Source organism: Staurois parvus, unplaced genomic scaffold, assembly GCF_062004578.1.
Source record: "Staurois parvus isolate SC_StPar_1 unplaced genomic scaffold, SC_StPar_1.0 ptg000129l, whole genome shotgun sequence".
NCBI lineage: Eukaryota > Metazoa > Chordata > Amphibia > Anura > Ranidae > Staurois > Staurois parvus.
In genome coordinates, this window is record NW_028317925.1 from 4,559,842 (window position 1) to 4,581,934 (window position 22,093).

The window sequence follows — 22,093 nt, forward strand, 5'->3', positions numbered from 1 at the left end:
GCAGTGTGACCCTCTCTCTTCTCCTCAAGCAGTGTGACCCCCTCTTCTCTTCTCCAGCAGTGTGACCCTTCTCCTCTCCTCCAGCAGTGTGACCCCTCTCCTCCAGCAGTGTGACTCTCTCCCTCTCCTCCAGCAGTGTGACCCCTCTCCCTCTCCTCCAGCAGTGTGACCCCTCTCCCTCTCCTCCAGCAGTGTGACTCTCTCCCTCTCCTCCAGCAGTGTGACTCTCTCCCTCTCCTCCAGCAGTGTGACCCCCCCTCTCTTCCAGCAGTGTGACCCTCTCTCTTCTCCTCCAGCAGTGAGACCCCCCTCTCCTCCAGCAGTGAGACCCCCCTCTCCTCCAGCAGTGTGACCCCTCGCCTCTAGCAGTGAGACCCCCCTCTCCTCCAGCTGTGTGACCCTCTCCCTCTCCTCCAGCAGTGTGACTCTCTCCCTCTCCTCCAGCAGTGTGACCCTCTATCTCTCCTCCAGCAGTGTGACCCCCCTCTCCTCCAGCAGTGTGACCCTCTCTCTTCTCCTCCAGCAGTGTGACCCTCTCTCTTCTCCTCCAGCAGTGTGACCCTCTCTCTTCTCCTCCAGCAGTGTGACCCCCTCTTCTCTTCTCCAGCAGTGTGACCCCTCTCCCTCTCCTCCAGCAGTGTGACCCTTCTCTCCTCCAGCAGTGTGACCCTTCTCTCCTCCAGCAGTGAGACCCCCCTCTCCTCCAGCAGTGAGACCCCCCTCTCCTCCAGCAGTGTGACCCCTCTCCTCTAGCAGTGAGACCCCCCTCTCCTCCAGCTGTGTGACCCTCTCCCTCTCCTCCAGCAGTGTGACTCTCTCCCTCTCCTCCAGCAGTGTGACCCCCCTCTCCTCCAGCAGTGTGACCCTCTCTCTTCTCCTCCAGCAGTGTGACCCTCTCTCTTCTCCTCCAGCAGTGTGACCCCCTCTTCTCTTCTCCAGCAGTGTGACCCCTCTCCCTCTCCTCCAGCAGTGTGACGCTTCTCTCCTCCAGCAGTGTGACCCTTCTCTCCTCCAGCAGTGTGACCCCTCTCCTCCAGCAGTGTGACTCTCTCCTTCTCCTCCAGCAGTGTGACCCCTCTCCCTCTCCTCCAGCAGTGTGACCCCTCTCCTCCAGCAGTGTGACCCTCTCTCTTCTCCTCCAGCAGTGTGACCCTCTCTCTTCTCCTCCAGCAGTGTGACCCTCTCTCTTCTCTTCTCCAGCAGTGTAACCCCCTCTTCTCTTCTCCAGCAGTGTGACCCCTCTCCCTCTCCTCCAGCAGTGTGACCCTTCCCCTCTCCTCTAGCAGTGTGACCCCTCTCCTTCTCCTCCAGCAGTGTGACCCCTCTCCTCCAGCAGTGTGACCCCTCTCCTCCAGCAGTGTGACCCCTCTCCTCCAGCAGTGTGACCCCCCTCTCCTCCAGCAGTGTGATCCTCTCTATTCTCCAGCAGTGTTACCCCCCCTCTCTTCCAGCAGTGTGACCCTCTCTCTTCTCCAGCAGTGTGACCCCTCTCCCTCTCCTCCAGCAGTGTGATCCCTCTCCCTCTCCTCCAGCAGTGTGACTCTCTCCCTCTCCTCCAGCAGTGTGACTCTCTCCCTCTCCTCCAGCAGTGAGACCCCCCTCTCCTCCAGCAGTGTGACCCTCTCCCTCTCCTCCAGCAGTGTGACTCTCTCCCTCTCCTCCAGCAGTGTGACTCTCTCCCTCTCCTCCAGCAGTGTGACCCCCCCCCCCTCTCTCTTCCAGCAGTGTGACCCTCTCTCTTCTCCTCCAGCAGTGAGACCCCCCCTCTCCTCCAGCAGTGAGACCCCCCTCTCCTCCAGCAGTGAGACCCCCCTCTCCTCCAGCAGTGAGACCCCCCTCTCCTCCAGCAGTGTGACCCCCCTCTCCTCCAGCAGTGTGACCCTCTCCCTCTCCTCCAGCAGTGTGACTCTCTCCCTCTCCTCCAGCAGTGTGACCCCTCTCCCTCTCCTCTAGCAGTGAGACCCTCTCCTCCAGCAGTGTGATCCCTCTCCTCCAGCAGTGTGACCCCTCTCCTCCAGCAGTGTGACCCCCCTCTCCTCCAGCAGTGTGACCCCCCTCTCCTCCAGCAGTGTGATCCTCTCTCTTCTCCAGCAGTGTGACCCCCCCCCCCTCTCTTCCAGCAGTGTGACCCCCCCCCCCTCTCTTCCAGCAGTGTGACCCCCCCCCCCCTCTCTTCCAGCAGTGTGACCCTCTCTCTTCTCCAGCAGTGTGACCCCTCTCCCTCTCCTCCAGCAGTGTGATCCCTCTCCTCTAGCAGTGAGACCCCCCTCTCCTCCAGCAGTGTGACCCCCCCCCCCTCTCTTCCAGCAGTGTGACCCTCTCTCTTCTCCTCTAGCAGTGTGATCCCTCTCCTCCAGCAGTGAGACCCCCCTCTCCTCCAGCAGTGAGACCCCCCTCTCCTCCAGCAGTGTGACCCCCCTCTCCTCCAGCAGTGTGACCCCTCTCCTCTAGCAGTGAGACCCCCCTCTCCTCCAGCTGTGTGACCCTCTCCCTCTCCTCCAGCAGTGTGACTCTCTCCCTCTCCTCCAGCAGTGTGACCCCTCTCCCTCTCCTCCAGCAGTGTGATCCCTCTCCCTCTCCTCTAGCAGTGAGACCCTCTCCCTCTCCTCCAGCAGTGTGATCCCTCTCCTCCAGCAGTGTGACCCCTCTCCTCCAGCAGTGTGACCCCTCTCCTCCAGCAGTGTGACCCCCCTCTCCTCCAGCAGTGTGATCCTCTCTCTTCTCCAGCAGTGTTACCCCCCCTCTCTTCCAGCAGTGTGACCCTCTCTCTTCTCCAGCAGTGTGACCCCTCTCCCTCTCCTCCAGCAGTGTGATCCCTCTCCTCTAGCAGTGAGACCCCCCTCTCCTCCAGCAGTGTGACCCTCTCCCTCTCCTCCAGCAGTGTGACTCTCTCCCTCTCCTCCAGCAGTGTGACTCTCTCCCTCTCCTCCAGCAGTGTGACCCCCCCCTCTCTCTTCCAGCAGTGTGACCCTCTCTCTTCTCCTCCAGCAGTGAGACCCCCCCTCTCCTCCAGCAGTGAGACCCCCCTCTCCTCCAGCAGTGAGACCCCCCTCTCCTCCAGCAGTGTGACCCCCCTCTCCTCCAGCAGTGTGACCCCCCTCTCCTCCAGCTGTGTGACCCTCTCCCTCTCCTCCAGCAGTGTGACTCTCTCCCTCTCCTCCAGCAGTGTGACCCCTCTCCCTCTCCTCTAGCAGTGAGACCCTCTCCCGCTCCTCCAGCAGTGTGATCCCTCTCCTCCAGCAGTGTGACCCCTCTCCAGCAGTGTGACCCCTCTCCTCCAGCAGTGTGACCCCCCTCTCCTCCAGCAGTGTGACCCCCCTCTCCTCCAGCAGTGTGATCCTCTCTCTTCTCCAGCAGTGTGACCCCCCCCCCCTCTCTTCCAGCAGTGTGACCCTCTCTCTTCTCCAGCAGTGTGACCCCTCTCCCTCTCCTCCAGCAGTGTGATCCCTCTCCTCTAGCAGTGAGACCCCCCTCTCCTCCAGCAGTGTGACCCCCCCCCCCCCTCTCTTCCAGCAGTGTGACCCTCTCTCTTCTCCTCCAGCAGTGTGACCCTCTCTCTTCTCCTCTAGCAGTGTGATCCCTCTCCTCCAGCAGTGAGACCCCCCTCTCCTCCAGCAGTGTGACCCCTCTCCTCTAGCAGTGAGACCCCCCTCTCCTCTAGCAGTGAGACCCCCCTCTCCTCCAGCTGTGTGACCCTCTCCCTCTCCTCTAGCAGTGTGACTCTCTCCCTCTCCTCCAGCAGTGTGACCCCTCTCCCTCTCCTCCAGCAGTGTGACCCCTCTCCCTCTCCTCTAGCAGTGAGACCCTCTCCCTCTCCTCCAGCAGTGTGATCCCTCTCCTCCAGCAGTGTGACCCCTCTCCTCCAGCAGTGTGACCCCTCTCCTCCAGCAGTGTGACCCCTCTCCTCCAGCAGTGAGACCCCCCTCTCCTCCAGCTGTGTGACCCTCTCCCTCTCCTCCAGCAGTGTGACTCTCTCCCTCTCCTCCAGCAGTGTGACTCTCTCCCTCTCCTCCAGCAGTGTGACCCCCCCCCCCTCTCTCTTCCAGCAGTGTGACCCTCTCTCTTCTCCTCTAGCAGTGTGATCCCTCTCCTCCAGCAGTGAGACCCCCCTCTCCTCCAGCAGTGAGACCCCCCTCTCCTCCAGCAGTGAGACCACCCTCTCCTCCAGCAGTGTGACCCCCCTCTCCTCCAGCAGTGTGACCCCCCTCTCCTCCAGCTGTGTGACCCTCTCCCTCTCCTCCAGCAGTGTGACTCTCTCCCTCTCCTCCAGCAGTGTGACCCCTCTCCCTCTCCTCTAGCAGTGAGACCCTCTCCCTCAGCAGTGTGATCCCTCTCCTCCAGCAGTGTGATCCCTCTCCTCCAGCAGTGTGACCCCTCTCCTCCAGCAGTGTGACCCCCCTCTCCTCCAGCAGTGTGATCCTCTCTCTTCTCCAGCAGTGTGACCCCCCCCCTCTCTTCCAGCAGTGTGACCCTCTCTCTTCTCCAGCAGTGTGACCCCTCTCCCTCTCCTCCAGCAGTGTGATCCCTCTCCTCTAGCAGTGAGACCCCCCTCTCCTCCAGCAGTGTGACCCCCCCCCCCTTCTCTTCCAGCAGTGTGACCCTCTCTCTTCTCCTCCAGCAGTGTGACCCTCTCTCTTCTCCTCTAGCAGTGTGATCCCTCTCCTCCAGCAGCGAGACCCCCCTCTCCTCCAGCAGCGAGACCCCCCTCTCCTCCAGCAGTGTGACCCCCCTCTCCTCCAGCAGTGTGACCCCCCTCTCCTCCAGCTGTGTGACCCTCTCCCTCTCCTCCAGCAGTGTGACCCCTCTCCCTCTCCTCCAGCAGTGTGACCCCTCTCCCTCTCCTCTAGCAGTGAGACCCTCTCCCTCTCCTCCAGCAGTGTGATCCCTCTCCTCCAGCAGTGTGACCCCTCTCCTCCAGCAGTGTGACCCCCCTCTCCTCCAGCAGTGTGACCCCCCTCTCCTCCAGCAGTGAGACCCCCCTCTCCTCCAGCTGTGTGACCCCCCTCTCCTCCAGCAGTGAGACCCCCCTCTCCTCCAGCTGTGTGACCCTCTCCCTCTCCTCCAGCAGTGTGACTCTCTCCCTCTCCTCCAGCAGTGTGACCCCCCCCCCCCCTCTCTCTTCCAGCAGTGTGACCCTCTCTCTTCTCCTCTAGCAGTGTGATCCCTCTCCTCCAGCAGTGAGACCCCCCTCTCCTCCAGCAGTGAGACCCCCCTCTCCTCCAGCAGTGTGACCCCTCTCCTCTAGCAGTGATACCCCCCTCTCCTCCAGCTGTGTGACCCTCTCCCTCTCCTCCAGCTGTGTGACCCTCTCCCTCTCCTCCAGCAGTGTGACTCTCTCCCTCTCCTCCAGCAGTGTGACCCCTCTCCCTCTCCTCTAGCAGTGAGACCCCCCTCTCCTCTAGCAGTGAGACCCTCTCCCTCTCCTCCAGCAGTGTGACCCCTCTCCCTCTCCTCCAGCAGTGTGACCCCTCTCCCTCTCCTCTAGCAGTGTGACCCTCTCCTCCAGCAGTGTGATATCTCTCCTCTAGCAGTGTGACCCTCTCCTCCAGCAGTGTGATATCTCTCCTCTAGCAGTGTGACCCTCTCCCTCTCCTCTAGCAGTGTGACCCTCTCCTCCAGCAGTGTGATCTCTCTCCTCTAGCAGTGTGATCCCTCTCCCTCTCCTCCAGCGTGACCCCTCTGTGTTCCCCTGTCCTCTCCCCCCTGCGTGTGTCGTCCTGTCCTCTGTGGAGGTGTCTGGCTGTCTGTGAGTGCTGGGACTGAGGCTCTCTCCTGTCTGCTGGGTGTGGCCTGTGAGTGGTTGATTTGAGCTCCCAGCTGTGACCGTCTATCTGCTCCCACCCTCAGAGGAGGGGGATCGGGTTAGCAGAGACTTTGCTGGCAGTGTGCGGAGGATCGGGCAGGGAATGTGAAGACATACAAAGGATCCTTCCTCCCTTCCTGGACTGTGGCGTTGGATTTGGGGCTGGCTGTGGTTGATGTAGAGGAGTGGATGGTGTGCTCCGTGCTTGGAGTGGAATAGAGGAGCCGTGCTGGGGCTCCGATCTGTCATTGTGTACACGGAGGCTGGACTAAGCTGTGCGAGCGGCGTTGGACTTCAGAGCTGCATAAATGCCTGCAGAACTCCAACAGGTCAGTGCTGTGCAGAGTGTGCCCTGTGTGTGTGTGTGGTGTGTACACGGTGTGTGCCCCATGGCTGCCTGCTGCAGTCTATGGAGCTGACTGCAGAGCTGTCCTCCCTCATCCTCCACTGTGTGCTCACCAAGTTTATCACAAGCCTGCACTGTGGGGGGACAACTTTGCCTGCTAGTTCAGGGGGATGCACTCATCCCATCCATGCCTGTCTATAGGCAATGCTGCAACATCTCCCATGGAGACTGATCTACTCCTATAGGAGGTCCTGTGGCCAGGTTGATGATCTACTCCTATAGAAGGTCCTGTGGCCAGGCTGATGATCTACTCCTATAGAAGGTCCTGTGGCCAGGCTGATGATCTACTCCTATAGGAGGTCATGTATGGCCAGGTTGATGATCTACTCCTATAGGAGGTCCTGTATGGCCAGGCTGCTGATCTACTCCTATAGGAGGTCCTGTATGGCCAGGCTGCTGATCTACTCCTATAGGAGGTCCTGTATGGCCAGGCTGGAAATATTTTTAATTTGAAAACTGCTACTTTCATATAGTGTGTGTGTGTATGTATGTATGTATGTATGTATGTATATATATATATATATATATATATATATATATATATATATATATATATATAGTTTCATATAGCAATATGTGTCATATCATTAATTTATATTTACAAATCATACCGTCATTAGTATAGTTATTTACAAAAGATGTCAAATAAGCTTTCCAAATTTCTCTTCACAACTACCCGCCATATAAATGGGCGTATGGCCAGGCTGGACTTACCTTGCCTGCCTACTGTCCCCCTCATCATCATCCTGCATGTCTTGTAGAGGACAGACACAACAACTCTTCATTAGGCAACTATTGCATGTCACTTCTTCAGTAGGCAATGTGCAGGACCCAAAGCTGCCTGTCTCTGTTAACTGACATCTCTCGGTTGCTATGGGTTACTGCACCTTGCACATGATCACTGCCAATGATGTCAGTGTGTTCCATGGTATTGCATTGTTTTCACAGATCTGATGTGATGCATAGACAGCAGGTCTTCTGATTTTTTTCTAATCTATCTAATTGTATGGATAAATGCCTGTTATCTGCTGAAGTGTCAGTATTCATTTCCACACTTCACAAAGTGGATCCCAGTATTCCTGGCTGAGAAATCGCAGCTTGGGATGGGAGGGTGCGTGCTTCATTGCCTGTTTTGTTTTTCGTTTTTTTTATTCTCATCCCATGAACATAAAGGATCAGGAGCAGATGGATTTCTCGAACCCATCTTGTTTGCTGCAGATCAGTCTTCCATGGCTGTAGTACATGAGAGATTGGGTTTCATGTGCTGTCTTGGCTATCCATTAAACTGCACAGGATTGTCTCTTGTGTTCTCAGTGCCACTCAAGTCTCTGATGTATACAGAGATATTTAAAGAACTCTTCTCATCCAGAAATCAGCCCCCTCCCAATGATGTTACTGCTTCTCCTCATAGTAGGGTGGGCTTCTGTCACCACATCCTCTCTGTAATTTAATATCTTGAAAGCCAAAGAGATTATGTGATGTTATTTCACAGATCGATATCTCCATCCGTTGGATTGCCTTTCATTTTTACTACCTAACTCATTAGTGACTTATTTATAGGACTTGCTTTTATGATGCGATCTAACGCTTTGAAATACCGACCACATATTTTATTTATTCCGAGGGTTATGTTAGAAGCCGGTGTTTTCTTGTCTGGCTGTGCATCAGATGTAATGTAGTAGTTATGCAATCTATGAGTTCATGCTATAGACCTGTTAGCTGTCAGCAATGAGATTTATGTCACCTCTTCTGACTCTCATGTATTGTAGCCACACCTGGTGCTCAGAGCTACTTTACCTGCAGAAACTCCCACTAAACAATGAACAATGATGGCTCTATTACAGAACACATCATATAGAATTTGCTATTTGGTCAATACATTTTTGCATTCCCCATGGTGTGGTGAACATGTTTTCTTGTCTGTTGCATCTTTAAAAGTTTTACTGTCTTCTTAAATGATCCAAAGATCCCTTTTCCCAGGTGGCTCCGTTGCTTTGTATTGTCCCTATGGAGCCACCCTTTCCTGTAGAGAGAGAATCCAAGCCAGTGTCAGAATGATGTTGGCACCAACATGCACAGGCAGACAGAGAAGACTGGACAAGGTGCACATTCATCGTGGAATTATGGGACTTTTAGTCCCAAGGAGGGGAATCTGGGGACTTTCATAAAGTGTTGATTGCTTCCCAACTGGAAGTTTGGGTGAAGCAGTGCAGAGCAAGCTGGAGGCCAACAGTTCTGCGTGTTCTGGACATTTTACAAAGGAAACATATATGTCCTATACTCAACTAACCAATAAAGATTTACTACTACTTTGACTGGTTCATAAAGAGTATAACATGTGGTGGTAAGGCTCTGCGTGTCTGTCATATATATTGGTTTTAGCAGTTAAATTTTGAGAATGTATGCCCTATATAAGTTCTTTAACCCCATCCACCTTTGTGGTGAAGGTAATATGTATACAACCTGAGTTGATGTCTATTGGGTACAACAAGTGGGGCCTCAAGAAGATCTACACTTTCTAACATGGCTACTGTGTGTAGGCGTAAAAGGGGGGCAGATCACATGGTGTGACCTGAGGTCAGAGAGTTGGAGATTAATGTGTGCTGTTTGGTTACGTTGTTTTATTGGAACATAAGAGGTATATTTAGGAATTGTGTGTGTTTTTGTTTTGTTTTTTTGATACTTTTATATCTATAGTAACTGATTCAGTTTTAATCTGCAGAAAGTTGACTTGTGATTGGTTGTTGAGTTGCTGCACTCTACAGTTCTGTTTCCATAACACCTTCCATAGAGGCCCAGTGATAATCTTGGTTATTACATTACTAGTTTTATTTTGAATGTATGCGTAAATCTTGTTTGCTCTCTTCCTTACAATTACATCTATTGTACGGTTTCTGGGTTCTTAAAGGAACACTGCAGTCAAGAATAGAAATAAAACCCAGATGCATATAGCGCCGGACCTCAGTCTTTCAGAGCTGTGATGTACCATTCGAGCCCACTCCTTCTTTTTTTTTTTTTTTTTTTTTTTTTATTTGGAGAATTGTGAACCTCTGCTTGTGATGCAAGAGAGAAATTCCAAAATACACCCACTGTAGCCTCCTTGTATCTCTCATACAGAAAGCCTGTTAATACTAAAGCTGGCCGTACACTAATAGAATGTCGTACGAACGTTTGGATGGAAATTCTCATCGGAACATCCTTTCTTGCCATCATCTGTCAACTAGTTTTGTTTGAAAGCCCCAAACATTTCACCCAGACCTGCTTAATTCCAGACATTAAACAAAGTTAATTACAATATGTTTATTTATTACAAACTGAGCTTTCTTTCCTGCAGAATCAAAGGGTGCTTACATAATTAATATGTGAGCCCAGACTGCTATGATGATGTACCCTTGATGGGTGTGTTCGTGAGAGCCTAGGCTCATAGGTGAGCCCAGACTGGTATGATGATGTACCCCTGACGGGTGTGTCCATGAGAGCCTAGGCTCATAGGTGAGCAGACTGCTATGATGATGTACCCTTGACGGGTGTGTTCGTGTGAGCCCAGACTGGTATAATGTACCCTGACGGATGTGTCTGTGAGAACTTAGGCTCATAGGTGAGCTCAGACTAGTATGATGATGTACCCATGACGGGTGTGTCTGTGAGAGCCTAGGCTCGCCGGAAGGGGCTGAAGGGCACAGGCCATCATCTGTGACAATGGTGGTGGAGAGGGTGAGTAGTGTGTGGAGTTTTCACTGCAGGGGATTGGGAGAGTACTAAAATAAACTGGAGTTCCATCTTTTGTAGGTATGCTCTTGGCGACCCTGTAAAGTTCCTTTTAGATTTTGTCTACAGTTTGTTACAAGGAATTAACCAAACTTCCCTATTTTTGTACATCACAGGTTTTGGATGGATAGTGTTCACTGACTTTCATACGTTATTGTTTTTGGACGTGGTTTTAGATCCTCCTCCTGATTTTCACACATCACAAGTTTTGATGGATAGTGTTCCTATCTCACTGACTTACTGTTTTTAGGTACTCCTGATTTTCAGTTGTATTCTTGTACAGTGTGCAGTTTTGGGTGCTCTGCATACCAAAGAGCAGCAGAAGGATTAGCCTGGGTGCCTATTTTGTTTAGTCTGTACATGTGGAACCATTATATAATTAAGCTGATGCCAGAAGGGGTCTTGGACAGCAGGGTTTCGCTCTTTAGTACTGCATTAGTGTTTGCTTATTTGTGATAAAGATCCCATCACATTCTTCTGTTCCTTGTACCAGTGAACAGTTTGCATACCACAAATGTCATTGTCAGTCTGGAGCACAGTCTGAAATTGGCTTGGGACTATTTCTACCTACTGAATGCTGTGCAACCCATTTCATGCACCTTAGTGGTAATTGAAACTTTTCCATATGTTACAACTTGTAGATTTCAGCGTCTATACTCAGTATGTCTAAGCTGTGTCAGGGAAAATACATGATCTCATTGCATTGCAGTTTTTTGTTTGTTTCCATTATGCTCTGATATCTTCAGCAGGTGGGAGTGTTGTGTGTGTTCTTTTTTTTTTTTTTTTTTTCCTTTTTTGAATTAACAGGGCGTGTCGGGTGAATGAGCCTGAACTGGGCGTCATTTGAAATGCAGGTTTACTTGTATGGACAAAGAAAATAATAAATCCAATTGATAATTGCACAATGCACTTGGCTGATGTTTCCGTCTTGAAGTCTAGATGAAAATTATTGATCTCTTTAAATGTAGTTCATGTCCCCCGTGTTTTGCCCTCACAGATGGGAACTTGATCGAGACAGATGAGTTATGTGGCTTAACTTTTGGCGGCTGCTGCTCTCTTTGTTCACTTTTTTTATTTTGGTGGTAATACGATTTTTTTTTTTTTATTTTTTTTTTTTTTTTTGTATCACAGTAATGCCTTTTGTGATTCCTTTGCAAAGCAAGGCATTTTTGTGTTAAGATTTTTTACTGCAGGGAAATGTAGGCATACTTTGCTATTCTATTTTCAGCAATATCGGGCATTTGGCCTAAAGTCTCAGTATATGTATTTTTAACATTCTATGACCAATATCAGCACACTGGTATGAATGGGAAGTTGATCATGTTTGCTGTAAAATGCAATCAAAAGACAGCCTTGGTTATGCAGACGGTAGTCTGGTCAATGTCCAGTGATGGTAACAGGCCCAAAGAAGCTTGAATGTTCTTGAGGTCTGTCCTTGTGTCCAGCTGGCAGGATCTTGGGTAGTGTAGCCAGACAATTCAATGGTTTTGGAGCAGCTTACGCCTGGTCCAGTGGCCATTGAAAAGGAGTTCAGTGTACCTGACTGTACCATGTGGCACCTTTTGTGTTGTCAGAAGGGGGTTAGAGTCACGATTCTTTACTTATGTTATGTGTTTTTACAAAAGAAGCCCCCAATGACATTAATATGTTTAGAAAAGAGACCACCTTCTTGTGAAAATACTTCAGCCATATTACGTGTAAAATGTCTCTTTTTAATTGACATACCTAAAGGTGTGTCCAGCTAAAGGCATGGCATTCCACCACTTTGGTGACTGATAACCGATTCCTCTTGACAACCTATTTATCTTTAAAAGCTGACTCTGCTTTATTCAGCCTGACCTTTGCAGGAGTCAAAGGTGTTTGTGATGCCCATAGGCCAGTACTTATACTATTTAATGGCAGAGGAAGACTGCAGGTATGGCTTATCTAACTCAACATCAGGAATAGTTTGGGCTTGTTTCATTTTAAATCCAACATCCCTTTTTAGAGAAGTGCTCTTTATGCTGGGAGTGTACATTTTATTGGAGTTTTGTTTTATATGCAAAGTGTAACTGAACAATTCACTACTACTGCCAAAGTGTGTGTGTGGGGGGAAAAAAAAAAGTAAAACTTCTCTATCTACTCACAAGAGATTGTGAAGCAAGGCTGCTATCATTACACTCTAGATAAGTAAACTATGCACTATAGTGGTCTTGCTAAGAGATAAGGTCAGACTCCTGTCCACTTGGCTGGAGAGTCTCCATGCACAAAAGGTGAATTGGAGGGCAGGAACTGGTTTGAGTGGTTCTATGCACTCGAGCTGCCACTGTGGAAATGTTTTCTTAGAACGTATGTAACGCCTGGCAAAAAAACTTTTCTTTGTTCCTTTTTTGATCTGTTTAAAATGCTTCCAAAGATAGATTTATCTGTTCAACCAATGGAAATCCAGCACTAGATTTCTGGCAGCGTTGTGCAGGGTTCTCTGCCCTGCCTGATCCACCTGTGTGAACAGAGTAGCACCTCCCATGTTATGGAAATAAGAACAGGAGCTGTGCTGTAGTTATAACCTACTTCCTGCTAAAAGTGACATTAAACATGCTTCTTCTCCAAAAATGAATCCTGAATCCATGTCAACTAAAAGTGGTTGTAAAGGCAGAAGGTTTTTTTTTTTTTTATGTATTCTATGAGTAAAGGGAAAAAAAAAACCTTCGGTGTGCTTCACCCCAACCCCCTCCAATACTCATCTGAGCCCCCTTTCGATCCAGCGAGAGCCTCAGCTGTTCGTTCTCTCTCTAGTGCCCCCACAGCACGATGCTTGCTATTGGGGGCACTGGTCAAGGGGGACGAGCCAGGAGCACCAGCTGGGGACCCGAGAAGAGGTAGCCTCATGTACACTGCAAATGGTAGAACGTGCTGCATTATGCTCATGATGGACTCCATAGTGAATACAACCAGAAAAGACAGGTAATCTCAACACATACTGCTCTCTCTGCTCTCTCTTCCTCTCAAAATGTCTGAAATAGTTAATTATTTACTATTTTTCAGTGCATTCTGGACATTTGGGAGGGTCTCCTGAGGTTTTTTAAAAACACTTCTAAACGCAAATATGCATAAACCCAGCAGGTAAACACAGCTAAACTGACGTTTTTAACCTATGTTGTTTAGCAGTCACTTTCCAGCGGTCAGAAAAGTTTTTCAAAAGCCCTGTGTACACAAGTTCTAAGCAAAGGGCCAGTTTACTGTCCTTCAGACTTTAGGGGGGCTGGATTGCGGCCAGTAGGAGTATAAAATGCTCCGGTATCAGTGGGAGTAAAGTCCCATCATTGGTTATAATAGGCATGGTGCACATCATTGGTGTCAGTGGAAGGAATGGTGCTCTATTGTTGGGAATAGCGCCCCCACCGTTGGTGTCAGCGGGAGGAATAGCGCCCCCACCGTTGGTGTCAGCGGGAGGAATAGCGCCCCCACCGTTGGTGTCAGCGGGAGGAATAGCGCCCCCACCGTTGGTGTCAGCGGGAGGAATAGCGCCCCCTCCGTTGGTGTCAGCGGGAGGAATAGCCCCCCCTCCGTTGGTGTCAGCGGGAGGAATAGCGCCCCCTCCATTGGTGTCAGCGGGAGGAATAGCGCCCCCTCCGTTGGTGTCAGCGGGAGGAATAGCGCCCCCTCCGTTGGTGTCAGCGGGAGGAATAGCGCCCCCACCGTTGGTGTCAGCGGGAGGAATAGTGTTCCATCAGTGGCATCCCTTGATTGGCATCAGTTGGATGAAACGTGCCCTAAGGGCCAGATGAAGGCAAGCAAAGGGCCACACCTGGCCCTTGGGCTGCAGTTTGGAGACCAGTGAACTAGACCATAATAAAATATCTGTTGCCCACATTTCTGATCATCCAGAGTGGGCCGTTCCTCTGATTAATAATAATCACATCTGTGCTTGCGTTTCTCCAGGCACCCTTTTTATGTGGGTGGTGCTCCTCAATACAATATGTGAAGACTAATGCGTTTGTTTGGAAATAAAGAGCACATGATGCCTGTGTGAGACTCCTATAGTAATGCTGTTGGTCTATTTTCATTTTTGTAACATTTCTTCTAATTGTAAAGAAACCTGAACTTGTTCTGGGGAGTTTTTAATTAGGTCATAGGTGGTATGTTTGCCAACAAGTCTGTGCTTTAACATCCGGTGTACTGGATTCTTGGAGAAAATGTTTATTGGCATGGGCAACATATTTGTATTGGCACCTTCCGGCCATCTCCCAGAGCCAAGAATTTTAATTACTGCAGGGGCACAAGACAATGGAATGGAGCAAGCCGTGATTTAATCTACATGCAGAAATGGCTTTCATCTAGATAGTTGGTGTATATTAACACTTTGTGGAAATGACATCAGCCTTCAAGAACTTGAGTTGAATCTTTGCTCCAACCAGCCAGGGCACTGCTAGGTCACACCATGAAGGCCAGCTTCTTGACAAATGATTTTCTTCTATGTCAGATTTGCCTAACATTAGTTTAAGCTGAACGCCAGCTTTGTTTTTAGTGTTGCCCAGGCTTCTCTCCTGTACAGAAATTGCTTGCTCTGATTTCACTGTGATCTACTCGGAAGATGCAGAAAGTTAGTTTAGTTTTTTTTTTTTTTGCTTTTTTTTTCCTGGGGTGGAGGAAGTCCAGCATCATTTTAGTCCATTCCTCCCCAACCTCCCTGTCTCAGGCCTACCCATTCCATTCACTAGATTTCAGTTCAATTCAATATCTTAGATTGTAAGCTCCAATGAGCGGGGTCCTCCTAACTCTCTTGTATTGAACTGTATTGTCTTCTGTTATATTGTTAAGCGCTGAGCAAACTGTTGGCGCTATATAAATCCTGTATAATAGTAATAATCATAAAGGTGGCTCAAGATCACATGTGGGTGTTACCTTTAAAAGTGTTACTAAACCCAGGACCCTGCATTCACTATATCTGGTCTCCCACAGTACACAGAACATGGAAGTGCAATTATTTTAGTAAATATAAACTGCTAAATACCTTTTCTCATCAGCAGTTAGAGCAGTCTTGTGACTTCAGCAGAGCACTGGTTACAGCTTGTAGGAGGAGTTTTCTTTCTGTTCTAGGAGGATGTGAAACCTTTAACCTGCCTCTACAGTGCTGATTGGCCCTGTGCTGATCACATGCACTCTCCCAAGGAAAGCAAAAAACTCTAGCAATACACACCAAACTGAGCATGTGAGTACGGATTCAGTCTGTATCAGGTGGTCATTTCAACAAGAGGAGGGGCAGAGAAGAAATGATCAAACATCCTTTACACAATGCAGAGGATTAACCCCTTAGGTTCCACAGTGAGTATAACACGCAGGCTTTACTGCATATACATACTGATTTTACTGTTGTGGGTTTATAACACTAAACTGTCTTCCAGCGATTGCAATCTACTGAGGAACATTCACTCCTCCAGACTAACTTCCATCAAGGCATATTTCCTTCCAAGTGTCAGACTGCAGCATGCACCAGAGCTGCGAGCTCTTGAGAGGAGTGCTGAGGCAGGGTGCTGTGATGTTTTTGGAAGCTATGGGTAGTACCCTTGCAGTACTTTCCACCAGCCCTAATCTACCTGCATTACATAGAAAAGCACAGAGACCAAGCAATGACATCACTGAGTCTAAACTACGGTATATTATGAAAATGGAAAGGTTTTATGTAAAAATGTAATTTAACATGTTAATGAGGGGAAACGCTAGAACCAGGAGAGGCAAAATATTGGCAGCTTAAAGTCAGCTTTATCAAAAGTATTATTAAAGGCAAGTTTAAGAAAAAAAAAAAACTCATTACTTGCGTTGTGCAGTGGTTTTACACAGAGCAGCCTCAATCCTTCTCTTCTAGGGTGCCCCACTGGCACTCCTGGCCTCTTCCTCCTTCCCAGAGCAAGCAGCTTTCTATAGGGGCACCCAAGCAGTCTTGCTCCTGAGCCGCTGCTCTGAGTGTCCATTCACACACAGTGCTGCGGCTTGGCCCTGCCCATTCTCTCTTCTCGTTGGCTGTCTGGCTGTGATTGACAGCAGCGGTAGCCAGTGGCTCCCACTGCTGTCTCAGCCAAAGAGGAAGGAGAGTACCTGGAGAGCTGATGCGCTTGTGTACATCACTGGATCACGATGGGGCCCAGGTAAGTGGGGGAGGGGGGGGGGTGCTGATACACATGGTTTTTTTCTTTTTTGTTCACCTTCATGCATAGAATGCATGAAGGTAAAAATCTTAAGCCTTTACAACTACTTTTAAATTGTTAGATTTTCAGGTGACTATCGGATAAGAAGGTATTTAAAACCAAGGTGGCATAGCAGGGAGCTGTTTTCTCCCAGACGGCTGGCTTTCTGTCTAATAATCCTATAGAGAAAAAACTGCTGGTTGTCATTTTCTTGTCTGGTTTTGCTTTCTTGTCTGTTCTGGCATTTTTTCATAGACACAGGCTGCACAGCAGTATTCTATAAATATTAAATATCTATTTTCTGTACAGCTATGGGTATTTTTTAAAACATAGGTGTTTTTAGGTTTATCACTTAAAGGCAGCCTGTGGCACCAAAACAAAATGGAAACTGGCACCCTAAAGGTTTGTGCATGCAAGAATGTGTGTCCAGCAAAGCAACTGGGGTCCTTTAAAACTCAGGATTCTCTGTAATGCAACCAGCTTCCATGGTCCCTGGCTCTCAACCCTGTCTTTCTGCCTTCCTGCCTTCCTATTGGTCTAGCATTGATAAGCAGCCTAATTAGCAAATGGTAAAGCGTGCGTAAACACAAACGATGATCTTCCCTTTTTGATCTGTTAACAAAAAAATATATATATATTTATGTGGGGGGGAAAAAAACCTTTTGATCCTTCCAGGAATCCTGTGGTGCAGGCTTATCTCTGGGAACTACAAAACACCTCCATTCTGTTATGCAGAGAGGATGAGGTCACTGTAGTTCTGCCCTAAAGTGACTATGGTGTTTTTCTGTAGATGAAGCCACCTCCCATTTAAGGACTGATGACTGCAATGTATTTTTGTTTTTGGGTTAGAAAGCAGTAGGTGGAAGGGAATGCTAGAGCCAGTGATCAAGAGGTGCCTACAAGTTGTTTTAAAGTGGGGATCTGGAAATTTTTTTTGGGTACATATTGTATAGTTTTACAAATATTTGTAGTTTTATAAACAAATGAAAATTTTAATGATTGAAAAACCATGTTCTAAGGCAGTGGTGGTGAACCTACGGCACACATGCTGCAGCGGGCATACAGAGCCCTCTCTGCTGGCACGCTAGGTAAGTCGCCCCAGCATCACCCCAGCAGCCGAGCATCAGATAACAGTGCACATAGGGGCCATGCGTATGCATCGGCGCCAGGCGATGATGTCACGAGCTGTGACTCGGCTGCGACTCTTCTGAGCTTTTGCATGGCTGATCAGTGAGCAGCCAAGGATATATATATATTTGGACTAGCTGTGATTTTAGCAGAAGCCCCTACAAGGTAGGAAACATACTCAGATGCTTTTTTTTTCAGAGCAGGAAAAAAGCTGGTGGTCGGTGGGACATTGCCCCCCTGTGCTGGTGGTCGGTGGGACATTGCCCCCCTGTGCTGGTGGTCGGTGGGACATTGCCCCCCTGTGCTGGTGGTTGGTGGGACATTGCCCCTGTTAATGTATTAGTGTCCCCATTAGAAGCTGAGACCAATTGATCTGAATCCTCATTCTGTGCTGTCTGATGCTATACCCCTGACCCTAGCTGCAGTAGGCCAGAAATCTTGTAGTAGGCCCGATGTGGCCCATGAGCCATAGTTTGGAGACCCCTGCTTTATAAGGATAAACGTTTTATCTTCCTGTGGCTCTTCTTTCCTATGCAGCTGTCCTGGAGCCACACACCTACTATCAGGGTTTCCTGGCCAGGCTCTCATTCTGTGCTCTCCAATCGTTCTTACAGAGGATGTCTATTATGCATCCCGACACTGGAATGTTCTTGTTGGATAGGATGAGTACCAAAGCCTTCAGTTGGATTACTCTGTTGGAATTGTGAGGGGTATAGGAAAATGTCACTTTCCATATTAACAGCTTTGTTTCTAAGTGTTTCAAAAGAAGCCTGTCACGTCAATGAACCATTTCAGCTGATATTGTATACATTTTTTAAAATAAGTTACTTGGCTGTTTTTTGCTTTTATCCTTTTGGCTACCTTGAGTCGCTAATCTAAAATAACCCCTATATGCCTAGTTGTTTAGGGTCTGGGGCATGCAGCAAACCACCATGGTTTCTTTAATGTATTAGGGCATGTGTTTGAGTTTTGGGTTTATGTTGATGATAAGATGCAGCTTTCTTTAATTTGAGATTCGTGTGAGACCCGTCTGAGATTTTTCGGTTTTACAGGGACATTTTCTCTTCTACTGACCTGCAGTGTGACCTCCACTGAAATTGCATCCTCTTGCTTCAAGCAGATTTTGCATTCCTGTTGACTCATATGGGGAGAGAAACAGTCCTGATACCAGCAAAAGCCCATCTATACCATCTCTAAATATTGGCATACACACAGATTTTCCATCATCCATGCTAAATAAATCTCCCACTGTGGTATTGTGTTCTGACAGCTGACACCACCAGCTGTCAAAATACATGAACAGCGCCTGCACCTGATTGGATGAGAGTGCTGACAGTCTTTGGCTGCATTTTGGTTGGTTTTTCAGGAACCAGTCGGATTTCTCTCTGTGTATGACCAGGGACCGGCTCAGTGTTTTGGGTGCTGCGTCATGTGAATGAGTCTTAAGAGTCCTAGTATAAGCAAACGTAAACCAAACCGCGTGTGAAATAAATAAATATTACTTTGTTTAGTTATCATAAAAACATCCAACAGCCTTGCAGAAGACCTTGCTTATTGTTCTATTGTTTATGGGTGTGGATTTGGCACCAAACAATAATATCTGCAAACCAGAAAAGAAACCATATCATAAATCTGCTGATATATCAAATTAAAAGTTAACATTTTTTTTATCCATAAATATGTACCTTGTAAAATGTTTCAATGCAATCTTTTCTTAAACCACCACTATACTTAAAGTGATGTTAAAGGCAGATTTTTATTTTGTTTAAAAATAACAAACGTCATATTTACCTGCTGTGTGCAGTTGTTTCGCACAGAGCAGCCATGATCCTCCGTCAGCGTACCTGGCCCCTCCTTCCTGCTTAGTGACGCCATAGCAAACCACTTGCTCTGGGCGCACCCAAGCAGGATTGCTCCTGAGCTGCTGCTGTGAGTGTCCATTCACACACGGAGCGCGGCTTGGCCCCAATCTCTCCTCAGTGGCTCAAAAGCTGTGACTGACAGTAGCAGGAGTAAATGGCAACCGCTGGGGTCTCGGCAAGTGAGGAGGCAGAGACCTGGGAGAGTCTAGGCACTTGTACATATTGTTGGATCAAGATTGGGTTCAGGTATGTTTTAGCAGGCTGGGGGCTCTGCTGCACATAGAGAATGCATGAAGGTAAAAACCTTGAGCTTTTACAATCACTTTAAAGGCTAATCCACCTTTTGTGATTCAGTGGTACACTTATGTTTAGGATGAAACCTGGCCATGTTCCCTAGCTCATGATTTACAGGATATGTTTAGCGCTATCAGTTTGCACAGCACTTTACAACATGATGGCAGACAGTACAGGTACAATTCAATGCATAAGGAATCGGAGGGCCCTGCCAATTATGGGTTTTCCTCCCCACCGCATTCTGTTATCCTTGAATTAAGTGCGGCTGTGTGTTGTTCTGACCTTCCTCCAAAGATCCATCCACCAGGGCAGAGGAAATCGCAAGTCTTAATGGAGCACAAATACATTGCGGTTTCCTCACTTGTAGACCATTGACTACTTTCTCCAGCCCCATAATGGTAGGACTGTATAGACTTGGGATAGGATAGGAGTCTGGAGGAGCTTGTGCATAGTACCCACGATGCATGCAGTTTGCAAATGCAAAAAGTTTGCATAAACACTTTTTTTTTTTTTTTTTTTTTGTGTGTGCATTTGTTAATTAAAGAAAAAAAAAATTGGCATAGTCCTTCTATGAGTGAAGAACTCCCGGAAGTTAGTTGTGCGTGCCTATTATTTTGGCATGCACTGTTGGCTTTTTTTCATCCTGTAGAAAGGTCTGTCCTTTCTGACATCACCACTGTCTTTGCCATATTGTATCGCCTGTAGCTGCTCTCACAGTCGTGATTTGTGTCTGCCATGAAGACTCTTCTGAAATCTCATGTGTGATGTCTGGGGAGGGTAATTGCCCAAGGTCACAAGAGACTTTGATTTGCACCAGACATCTCTGCGGCAATCTGTGTGACATGCGGTGGTGACAGGTGCAGTTCACGCTTTCTGTCACAGAATAACATTTTGGAGGCCACAAAGGTAGCAGAGCTTCAAAATAACTTTTTTTGATCTGTCTTTATTACCTTTTTCTGAAATCAAAGGAGATTGTTAGGCAGACTAATAATGTTTTGGTTTCAGGGGAAAATTGTCTTTTAGTTAGACACAGCCTGTGGTTTGCCATTGTAATTTAAACATGCAGTGGAGCAATACTGCACCTACCCTGTTTCTGTTGTCGTCGTATATTTGGACAATAAACAAATGCACAATCACCAAGTTTTTCTTAAGTTGTTTGATATGACTGGCAACAGTTAAAGTGGAAGTCCGCTCAAATCCTAACTGTAACTAAACCGGCCTATTCTAACTACTCTGTGAAAGGAAGAGGTGTATGCTTACCTATTCTGAGGGCACGGTGGTCTGGTCACATGACATCTCCAGCGGCGGCTTCAGTCAGGTGACAGGTAGCCATCAATGGCTGCAAAACCTGGGCAATGAGGTCACCCATGGGCTTACTATGGGGCATCCACTGATGGCGGTTCCTCCTCTGCTGGGATCTGATCATGTGACTGGACTGGAGTACCCTTAGATTAGGTAAGTATACATGTCTTTCCTATAGAGCAAGGGTCTCCAAACTATGGCCCTCCAGGTGTTGAGGAACTGCAAGTCCCATGAGGCCTTGCAAGACTCTGACAGCCATAGGCAGGATTCCAGAGGTATGATAGGACTTGTAGTACTTCAGTAGCTGGAAGGCCATAGTTTTGAGACCCCTGCTTTAGAGGCTGGTTAGTATAGGTTTAGAATGGGGTGGGAGCAGGTTTAAGAATAGTTAATATTTGACTGGAATTCCACTTTTAAGTAATTTGAGGGAAAGAAGGAATCGGTGCCAATCATGATTCAGGTTCTTTAAGGATCTGAATGTCCAACATTGTGGAGATTTACAAATGTATACACCACCTTCTCCTCCTTTTACCCTGAGACTGTTCTTTTGAAATGTTTTCATGGTTGTTTTTTTGTTTAACTCTCACTTTCGGTGACGACCATCACCAGGTCAAATAGGAGGATTCAGACAACAATAAAAACCTACCAGGTGTTCTAATCCCTCTCCATGCTATCCAAAACAAAAAAATAAAATCCTCATCCTCATGTACACTTGATGTTTTGATAATGCTGGTAACGTTGGCTGTGAAAAGTCACGTTAAAAATGTGAGTTCTTCAGCTTTTTTTTTTTTTAAACATTTTTGCATTAGCGTTTTGCTGCGTTTTTCCGCCTTTTGCATTTTTTAGCGTTTTTTGGTTAAAAAAAAAAAAATTGGGGGGGGGGGTCAGAAAAACGTCCAAATACGCCGGTTTGCTGCGTTTTACCATGTTTTGCCATGTTTTTCAGCATTGGAGCGTTTTTACAGCTTAAATACTCCTCTACAAACCCACTAGTCCTAGGTGTTTTTCTAGCCAAAAAATGTTGATTACAGTCTGTGTGCATGGACACATAGGCTAACATGCTGGGGGGTTTACTAGCTGTAGAAAAAAAACGTCAAAAGCCAAAAACAACTGCTGTAAAAACGGCAAGTGTGCATGAGGACTGAGTTCTACTTTTACCTTTTCAAAATTCCTGCCTAGAATTGAATTCAGGTGGGTACTCCTATTCCATAGTTTTGGTATTGCTAAAGGAAAGTGTTTCCATCAGATTGCGTAGTGTATGGCCATCTTTATAAAAGTACATAGGTGGATGGTGACACTCAGCTGTCAGGCCCTGATCACATCTTCACATAGTGGGAACTTGCATTCCTGCACGTTTTTGTTTATG

At 47.9% G+C, this 22,093-nt stretch overlaps 1 protein-coding gene across 5 annotated transcripts in view; it reads left to right on the top strand.

Moving 5' to 3' along the window:
* ARVCF (ARVCF delta catenin family member) overlaps positions 1 to 22,093 on the top strand; it is a 963,921-nt gene that overhangs the window by 703,314 nt on the left and 238,514 nt on the right. Inside the window, exon 1 of one of the 5 annotated variants that reach the window (XM_089672468.1) lies at positions 5,823 to 6,132. The exons of the other annotated variants lie outside the window; for them this stretch is intronic. Coding sequence (XP_089528594.1) covers positions 6,112 to 6,132 — 21 coding nt within the window. The 5' untranslated portion in view covers positions 5,823 to 6,111. Of the gene's footprint in view, positions 1 to 5,822; positions 6,133 to 22,093 lie in introns of those variants that run through there. 5 annotated transcript variants of the gene reach the window in all.